Here is a 10670-nt window from a genome sequence, read left to right on the forward strand (position 1 = left end):
TGTCGTTTGAATGTTTGAGGTGATATATAGACGTTTTAACAGAATTCAGTACCTAATTGAGTTGTTTATGGGTCAAAGAGCTCTGGGAGGTCTGCGACTCCGCCATTTTAGAACAGCATTCTGTTCTAGTCTTGCAGTTGTATTTTTCCCGTACGAGTCTACATTCGCAGTAGATATCTTCTAGATATTATTTGCACACGTTAATGTCGTCATCATAACGACAATACGATATTTGACTATTTTGCATATGTTTTATAAATTAAAACTACACAATGCCTGTTATCGAATAGAAAAACAAATTTTAAGCTACCTTTACAAATAACAAAGTTATAAAGGTTTGAAATTCAAGATTAGACAGAGAAAGACATACTGGCATGTGACGTCACACGCCAGTACCGCCATACTTGCTGCATAGAGAAAAGCGCTTGAGAAAGAGACTGAGAGATTTTTCAAAAAATCACTATAAATCCAATTTTGAACCGATTTAAATTTTCTCTTCGGTAAACACTATCTGCATGTCTGTATTTTAAATCAGGAGTTGTCAAATACCGTACAACAGTCACGAGAAACATGCGATTATGTTACTAATTGCCACACTCAGAGATGACACCTTCTTGCAATGTATACATATACTGAATCTTATCTATTGCCCTGAGTATATTACTCTTAGTGTTACATTTTTTGTAATAAAAACTGGCCAAGACGAAAAAGAGAGCCGTGGCGGACATGCCCAAGATAGCGTTCCGTAGCCGTTACGAAGAAATCCTTGCATACCTTCCTTATTTTGTTTAACATGTGGTTGTTTTACCATCAGTGTCTATTTTTAACCCCTGACTCAAAAAGAGGGGGCTATAAGTTTGACACGAATGTCTGTCGATGTCGTTTGTCCATCCTGTAGCATTAGCTTTCAAACGGATGAACCGATTTCGATATGTTTTTACGTGAAAGCGAGTTTTCCTTCCGGTGGTGGAAATATTGAACTTTGAAATGATAATGTGGGGGGGGGGAGGGGGCTCAACTTTTCTAATTGGTTAGGTTAAGTTATTATGCCACTTGCCACGTTAACGTTAGCCCGAAAATACTCACTACAGGGTAAATAATACCATACGACAGTTATCTTGTCCTATACCTTTTATTTTCTTCATCTTAGCAGTTTGGCGTTTTAACATACTTAAATAAGTGAACTAGTATTTGATGTTTTACCTTAGCCTTACAGATGGCATTTAAAGGAACTTTTTGGTCGAATGTATAATTAAATTGTTCCACGTTGCACTACGGCCACATAATAAGTATAGCTACGGCCACTAATAGACTTCGCACAACTACACATTTTCTTTAGTATCATAACATTAACACCTCGGAGCAGTCAGAGATCAAGTAACAGCCGCCGAAATTATGAGGCAAGACCGCGATGCTAACTAGACTAAAAGACCCAATACCCGGCGATATTGCCGCCCCGTGGCTCCATGCATTATGTTATGCCGCCCAGCCTCACGACGTTTTATTGTGCCACTAAGCTCGCGCATGCCCACCAACAAAAAACTTATTCTTTACTATTATTTTTTGATATCATTATCGTGTCCTAGTATTTTTTAAGTGTAGGTATATAATATATATTGGTCATCTAATGGTGGAATTTTGTTCTTATCACCGATATGCGAAGCATCCGCTTAGGTTTAAGGATGAAATAATTTATAAAACACCGTAATTTAAAAACTTTAATTAGAATTTCAAAAATTAACGTAAGAAAACCTGATTAACAAACAACTGAATAATACACACAAAATATTACAAACTATAACTTACATGAAGTGATTACATTCACGAGTAAAAATGTGATAGAAATAGTTAAAACAAGAATAATTTCTCTCTATCGTTTGTGGTATATTAACAGCACCATAATATAGTAGTAAGTATTCAGGTAAGTTTGTCCAAATTAGTTGTATCTATTCTGATTACGTACAACAAAAATAAAACATTAAGAATTCTTAATTTCTTTCATGATTCACACTTAACAAAACTTATTTTACTTAATAATCAGTATCAAACTTTTATTTAACATGTAACGATCATACACATGCCATGCCAACCCACTAATGTTTAGTTAAAATCAAGATTAACCACTATTATTCACGTTATAAACATAAAACGACATAAAACATTACAAACGCAAGTAAACTGTAGCAAATTATTTGGTCTCAAAGTTGTTCACAAATTTATGTAGGTTATTTGCCCCGTCAGTGTACGTTGCAATTCCCTTGTACGAAGTATAGATTACAATCAATCAAACTAATCGATAAAATAAAAAAACAAATTAAAGTAAAATCAGTACTATTATAACAGTAGGCCTATCGCGTGCAACCAAACGCGACAAATAAACTGTCTACCTAATATTTATTAAATAAATCTGTAAACGATTGCATATTTTTTTTAAATGAAGTCTACCAATTATACGTATTAACGAGGATATCATAAAATCACAAATTTACTTCCGTTACATCCTCAACATCAGTATCTTGCAAAACGTCTTCAATAGTATTCAAGCAATGTAGGTTGAGGTACTCATTGTGATAAATTTCAGGTATAATTTTTAATGAACACATCTTATTAAAATCTTCCTGTTTTTTTTTGGTTATTGGTAATTTCGATTTATACGCCCTTTTAGGTTCCGGTTGGATGACTTTGATGGGTATGTTAATAGTCATCGTCTTCGCTTCTGGGTCCATAGAATATTTGACAAACAAAGTTCGTGGTAAGGATTTTTTCATAGTTACTGTTCGAAGCTTACTAATTTTTCCAGCTAACAATTTTTGATAATCCTTTTGAACTACGGATTCCCAGTCCATAAAATCTTTGTGTGTCAAAACATTTACTTCGTAGGGTTTCGGACTTTTTCTGGCAAGGCTGAACACCATGGCCCACTGTGAAGGCGTCCATATGGTTGTATTTTTTGTGCTCTTTTCAATAACGGAGTGCATGGAGTCTACAGGCATATAGGTATGTCCGGGTAAAAGGTAATTCAGTTGTATGGTATCTATGTTATTACATCGTTCTAAACATTTTTGAATGCATGATATAACAATTTTATTTCTGTTTTGGCCGGGGCAACAATCACTATAAAAGAGCAAATGCTTTATAGTTCTTCTGTCATCAATTTTTTGGATGTACATTTTAAGAATTGAGCAAATTTCATTTGCTCCTCTCTTGCCTTCTACCTCGTTCCACGTGTAACAGTGACCTTCTTTGGTACCACATTCATAAAAGGTTAAGTTATAAACACTCAACTTCCTGTAGTAAAACAGCAAGATACTCTTTCCAAAAGGAGTGTTGAGCACTTTTTGTAAATCAAAAGATACACAAAGAATAGAGTTATCTTTTAGATGAATATTTTGATGAATTTTAAATCTGTTATAAGTAACTTCCTTATCTTCCAGGTGTTGCTTTTGTATTTCATTCATCTCTAACGATTTGTCATTTTCATATTTCAGGCATTGTACGCATTTGTCTTTGCGTGGGACATGAAATCCGTAGTTAAAATCACTGTTGAAAATTTGACGAAATACCTTTTCACAAGCAGCAGGTCTTCCCTCTAGTCTTTGGGCTTCTCTATAAAGCCTATGCAAGTTGGAAAAATTTCTGAAATTTTCAGGCAGATACAATTTTGAAGAATTTTTTCGACAGTAATGAGAAGGCATCACAGGTAAGTTACTAAGAAATATCTTTAAAGTATTTATCACTTCCTCTGATGTTTTATTAGCTGGTTGATGTTTCCCTCGTACATCATCTTTTGAAGAGCCAAAGATAGAATTATTCAATGTGTTATGTAAGTATTTTTGACGTATGTCAAGGGTTTTTTACCAGGAATTTGAGGCAAACGTTTCGTTTACCCTCTCCTTCGTTTATAGAATATTGGAAAGTTGCAGTTCGTCTGCTTAAACCAACCGTCCGTTTTCTTTTTACGTCGGTTTTATTTGAATTGTTTATCAACCAGTCACGTTTTCTGGCTGCACTTAGACTCCAATAATGACTGAACAGGTTGTGGCGCCTTTCTTCAGAAATTTCAAAGCAACCATTTGAACAATTTTCAGGCATACATGTTTCCTTTAACGTATTTACCTGGAACGTGCTTACCATTTCTTGTTATGTATTCTTCTCCTCTTTCTTTCGACAATTGCCTGGCTACTCGCTTATTTACACGTCTTCGTTTTGTTCTTAAATCTAACAAATCCATATCAGAGTTTTGCATATTATCAAATACACTGTGATTTTGATTTTTAGTATTCTTCTTCTTCTTTTTTTTTGTTTTTATATCAGTTTCTGACTCAGATTCAATTGATCCCTCCCATGATGTTGAACTCCACTCAAAATCTTCGTTATCTGATAAAAAATCTACATAACTTCTTTGGACATCCCTTTTTCTGAGCAAAGGTTTATCTATCTCTGTATTTTTAACCTCATCATCTTGAATATCCCAATCAATAGGTTCTTCAGGGAAGGTCTCCTGTTTTTCCTTCTCCTTCGTATTTTTCTTGTCGGAACGGATTTCACCGTCACATATCTTAATTGGAGTAATCACAACTTTAATTTCTTTATCCTCTGATTCCAATAACTCAGTTTGTGCTTCTCTTTTCCTTTTCCGTGTTAACATCTGGTTAGGTTTAGTTTGTACTTCAGTAATTTTTGGTCGTTTTTTTACAGTCTTTTCTTTTTTCCCCTTATATTGCATTTTGCCTATACTTTCACCTTTGGAAATTATTTCATCTCTTGCTTGTTTACTTGTATTAGAGGGATTTTTAGGGCTTATACTGGTAATTTCTTCAAAAACTTTAATTTCGTTCAAATCTACTGTGGTAGACAATTCTCTTTTAGTGAGTTTTTTTTTTCCTTTAGTGATTGTATCTTTAAGATTCACTATTTGTAACGCGCCTAATACTTTCTGTTGTCGCTTATTTTTTCCTTTCTTTTGCTTTTTTTTCAAACTTGGTATAATTTCTGAGGCAATCACAGTTACTTTTTTTTCATTTTGAAAATTTTGTACTATTGCAATGTTTTCTTTGTTGAAAAAATCTCTTTTTTTCATGGTCTTAATAGGTTTTTCTTCACATATCGTCGTGTTATTTGGCAGTACTTTTACCTCATTGGTGGTAAATAAAATGTCTTGTGTCAATGTGGATTCATTTACAGTTGTCTTTTCGCCACTGTTGTTTAAAATTCCTATGTAATCCAAAGAAGAAGCGTGTCGTAACATTGTTACCTTGTGTTCTGGGGCGTTATCTACAAGCGATAACGATGATTTCGGTAGCATAAATTGAGCATCGCTATTTTTTTCGACCTTTTGCGAAGAAACTTCTAAAATATTAAGATTTGGTTGCAAGTTACTAACATTTTGTTTCATGGCTGTTTCTATTGGATCGTTTATATGTATAATTACTTCAACGGTTTCTGTATGAGTATGATTATGTTCAAAAGAACCACCACCACTGGAGCAATAACCATCTTTATTTGGCGTTACTTCTACCTCATTGGTGGTGGATAAAATGTCTTGTGTCGATGTAGTTTTATTCACATGCGAGTTTAAGTCACTATTATTTAAAATTCCTAAATAATCTAAAGAAGAGGCATGCCGTAACATTGTTACATTTTGTTCTGGGATGTTATTTACAGGCAATAATTCAGATTTCGATGGCATAAATTGAGCATCATTATTTTTCTCGAAATTTGGCGAAGAAGTTTCTAAAATATTAAGATTTGGTTGCAAGTTAAGTACGTTTTTTTCTATGGCTGTTTTTATTGGGTATGTATGTATTGTTTCTTCAACAGATTCTACATGATTACGCTCAAAAGGATCACCAACACTGGAGCAATAACCTTCTTTATGTTCAGAAGTAATTATTTGTTGTGTTTCTTGTTTCCGATGAATATTTATTTCTTCAAACCTTTGGTGAATATAATCAGTGAGTTCCTGATCTCGTAATACTGGATCATTATTCAATTCTTCTTGTAAATCTATATTAAAAGGCGACACATGAACACATTCATCATCATCATAACTTTGCGCGAAAGAATGCCTTTCATCTGTACACTTCTGTAATTCGTATGTACATGTGTCTAGTTTAGTGTCTTTTGGAATTCTTGTCACTAAATTATTTAAATCAGTGCATTCCTGATCATTCAATATTGGAGCGCATATCTGGTCATTTAATGCTGGATCATCGTTAAGCTCTGTTTGTAAATCTATGTTAAAAGACGAGATGCTAGTACCAGCATCGATGGTAGTACTAGCAGTATTACTATCAATACTTTTTTGCGTAAAACGTTGTTTTTGGTCTGGGTCTTCTTTGAATTCGAGTTTACATTGTTCTAATTGATTGTTTGTATTTGTTGACGCTGAATTGGTTGAATTAATTGCAATCTGTTTTTCATATGTCGTAGAAGAATCATACAACTTTTCTTGTACATCTATTTTAAAAGAGGTGATTTCACTCACATGGTCGTCGTCGGTACTTTTTTGATTAAAATATTGTTCTCGATCTGGATCTTCTTTCAATTCATACTTACTGCACGTGTCTGATTGAGTATGATTTGGAGTATTTGCTCCTGAATTTGCTGAAAAATACAAAACAAAATGAGTTACAAATATGTCATACTATCAAGAATAGCTGATAATTATAAACACGGATAAGAAAATTACATTTTACCTTGTGATGTCCTATCGGTGTTTTTTTTTACTGAACTTCTAGTGACATAACGTCTTCTTTCGATTTGGTTTTGCACCTTAGCATTATTAATCTCGTCTTTGAGCTCTGAAATATGAACATAACAATGAAATGAAAATTTCTTCTCGACAGTAAGTAATTCATGATAAATAAAACAGGTATTAAAATTATAGCCAGCTGCGAGTTTCAGTAACCCTAGCTCAGGCAGACACGTCACACGCGCTAGTAAGTGGACATCGAGCTGCAAATTGCTGAAACTCGTAACCTTTAAGGTTCATACTAACTTTGCAAAAATTGTATCCTCTCACTTCCTTTTTTCTTTTTTGTATCTTTGGCTGCAATCCCGTGGGAATCTAAATGAAATAGTAATATTACTTAAATAACCAAGTAAATGCTATCTAAAACATTAAGGTCTAACAAGAATTAGCTGACAGGCTTCTAGCTAAGTTGCAGTTTGCAGTCTACTAAAGATCAAAATAATATTTATAGAAACCATATAAGATCTTGACATAGGTTACTTAGTTGCAGAGCTAAACTGATATCAATATCTATTTATGTGCCTACATGTTTTCCATTATGTTCCATTACCTATTAAGTACCTCCATATTGGTAGAAAGCAACTTTTCTCAGCTAACAAATATAGACAAAAATGTCATACAAATTGATGAAGCCGTTTCAGAGGTGTTCAATAACAAACACTGTGACACGAGATCTTAATATACTCGTATAAAGCCGCGTATCCACTAGAGGCAACCTCAGCCCGAGCGGCTGCCTCGCTCCGAGACCGCGCAAGTGGAGACGCTGCCAAAGGCACGGCTCAGACTGAGGCTCCTTTGAGCACGGCCAAAAAACCGACCAAATATGGCTCGGCTCGCGGTGCTCGGCCTGAGGCTGCTCTAATGGATACGCGGCTTAAGAAGAAGACTAGCTGCAGCCCGCTACTACGTTCGCGAAGAATTCTTTTATCGCCTTCCCAGGGGCTCAAATTATTTCCGTACCTAATTTAATCCAAATGGGTTCAGCAGTTTAAACATGAAGAGCTAACAGACAGACAGACATACAGTCAGGAAAGCAGACAGACAGATAAATAGATTTATAATATTACTATTTAGTTCATGTTAATTCCATAATTATTATTTTTGTTAAAATAAACTAACTATAATAAATTAGTACACATGAATTTGTGACTCACCGTCAAAGTTAATACGTCGTACCACATTTAACTTGGTTATGTCTCGTTCCATTTGGACCTATAATAAATAAAGATAAAGCATACTGATTAAATGATTATTAAAGTACAGGTATTTAAATTTAATTATATTTAAGTACAAATATAATAATCATTACTACTCTACTCAGTAATCTTAGATGACACGCACATTAATAAACAAATATTTTCAATTAAATATTGACGAATAAGTCCCATAAGATAAAAAATTGCTTAAAGCACTTATATGAAAACTTGATTCGAAAACCATTTCTAGTAATCCTAAACCTAAACCGCTTATGAACTAACTCACTTCTTTTTATTGATTTTAATATAAAGTATTTCATTTCACTCATTTTATTTCTATAATTATGTTTAATGTATAATAATGTAACCCAGTAGAACTCAAATCAAACTCAAATGTAGTGCATGAAAGAGATATCTCAAAATTAAATGAATTAATAGATATTACAAATTATAATTTGAACAACAATACGTGTACAACGTAACACTTAAATAAATGAGTAGGTAGTTATAAATGACAAGGAAGCTTACCTCAATCCACACTCGTAGTCACCAATTTTTATTGCAAGCACAAGTCACATCACAACACGCACCTAACTCACACGATGTCTGAGCGCTTACTGCGCAGTTTGCGACCGCGCGCCGAATCGGGCAAGCAGTGCGGGGCGCGAGGGTTTCTTTTATCTCTTACCGCCGCCGAAAACCATTGGCAACATAAATTGAACTTTAAGTTTTGGGGAATAATACTCATTATTATATGTAAATAAAGTTTTAAATCAGAAGAAAATATGATGTATCAATATACTAAACATCCAAATGAAATTATTTTTACCTCGTAGTAATACTAAACGCTTTTTTGATATACGATAAAAGTCAAGCGTAATGACTAATTTCTCCAAATCTATAATGTATCGTGAGGTTTTTTTTGCTAATCCGATATGAATGTATGTTTCTTTATATGTTAAAATGGCTAAAATACCAAATGTATGCTTTAGTTTTTTTGAACAAATAGCTAAATTCGTATAAATTATTTGTTATCAATACCTACAACCAAACGTCTAAACGTGTACAAAACTTCAACTCGAGGAAGGCATAATTACTAAAGCGACAAAGGACTGTTTTTTTTCTTGCACAAAATACTAAACGACCACCATTTTGTAAATTGGACAAATGGCAAAAGGCTGAACGACAGTAAATCGAAAAATGGCAAAAAGGTAACAGTACTAAAATTAAAATAATGAAAGTGATGCTGCATTAAGTGATTTGCTTCCCAAATTTAAGCGTTTTTTGAAAGACTAAAGCGCCAAAAAAAAGTTAAATCTTGCTCCAATCACTATGAAACCCAGACAGCATACGCAGAAAAATTCGCTGATTCTGGTGATATATATAACTCATTTTAGCCCATAGTGTCGCTTTAGTACTTTTGCCTGCCGAGCGACGATATAATACTTTGAACATTTCATACAATAAATGAAGCATATATTATTATTAATGAGTCAAAACATCAAATTTGTCTTTGGGTCTGTTTCACCATCCATTGATTAGTGTTAACTGGCGGTTAGGTGTGATGGCGTCTCTATTTGTTTTGTTCGAATAGACGGAGACGGCATCACATTGAACCGTCGGTTAACGCTAATCAATGGATGGCGAAACCGCCCTTAGTAAAATGAGTCTCCAAAGATTTTTTATGTGTGTCTGTGTTTTATCAGCGCAGGTGTACACTGAAGTACTAAGCCTCATTTAAAAAAATACAAACAGTGGAACATAGAACCTTCTCCTATTTTGAAGTCGGTTAAAAATACAGAATGTTTGCAGTATAATATTACAACTTCGTGCAGCTTCTGAGTAAGCATGTCGCTGCAATGTCATTTAACGTCCCAGATGAAAGCGGGCAATAAAATATTTATGATCTTTATTGTGTAAGTAATCTACTGGTTAAGTACCAGTTCAAAAGTCAAGCACAGCTTCACGCCGAGATTATATTTACCGGCCAAGAGCGTGTCGGACACGCGTAAAATAGGGCTCCGTAGCCATTAAGAAAAAAATTAAGTAATATTTTTCTAAGGATTTCGTATTTTATACGGAATCTTCCAAGTTTAGGTAAAAATCCTATCTACCGACATTAGCAATATGAGAGCACTATCCCAGAGTAGTTATGCCGATACATTTTTGATTATCAAAATAAAAATAATTTGACACTTCAAAAACCTCAAACTAACCCAACCTCCTGCTGACACATTCGATCAATTCTAAAACACATGGTATAACGTATAACTAATTGGGTGATTCTACTCATCATAATCATAATTTCAGTCGTAGGACATCCGCTGTCGGACATACATAGGCCTCCCCACAGCCTCCCCAATAGACCTCAAGTTGCTTCGATGGAAGCGGCCTGCATCCATCGTGAACTGACTTTAGCCAGGATCATCTGTAGGTACGTACATCTCGTTGGTAGACGTTCTACGCCACGCTTTTAATCATATTGTGGAAATTCACCTATAAACAGTATTTTTTTTTTTTTTATATACGACTGGATGGCAAACGAGCAAGTGGGTCTCCTGATGGTAAGAGATCACCACCGCCCATAAACATCTACAAACCAGGGGAATTGCAGATGCGTAAACTAAAACAGTTACTTTGCTCATCCGCGACCTTATGATAGCTACGTTTATGCAAGAAATGTGTGTCCATGCAGTTCCTCCACCTCCAACACTACCACT

At 34.6% G+C, this 10670-nt stretch overlaps 1 protein-coding gene across 1 annotated transcript; it reads right to left on the minus strand.

The window, feature by feature from the left end:
• Positions 1-6487: 6487 nt before the first annotated feature.
• Positions 6488-8550, minus strand: LOC141430008 (uncharacterized; the record flags this gene model as incomplete). The annotated part of the gene is given in 5 exon segments (XM_074090539.1): positions 6488-6606; positions 6699-6803; positions 7001-7069; positions 7909-7966; positions 8479-8550. Coding segments are annotated over 4 exon segments (345 nt in total), but the record flags the coding sequence as incomplete, so codon positions are not given.
• Between the last annotated feature and the right edge of the window lie 2120 nt (positions 8551-10670).

This window comes from Choristoneura fumiferana, chromosome 8 (genome assembly GCF_025370935.1).
Source record: "Choristoneura fumiferana chromosome 8, NRCan_CFum_1, whole genome shotgun sequence".
Lineage (NCBI taxonomy): Eukaryota > Metazoa > Arthropoda > Insecta > Lepidoptera > Tortricidae > Choristoneura > Choristoneura fumiferana.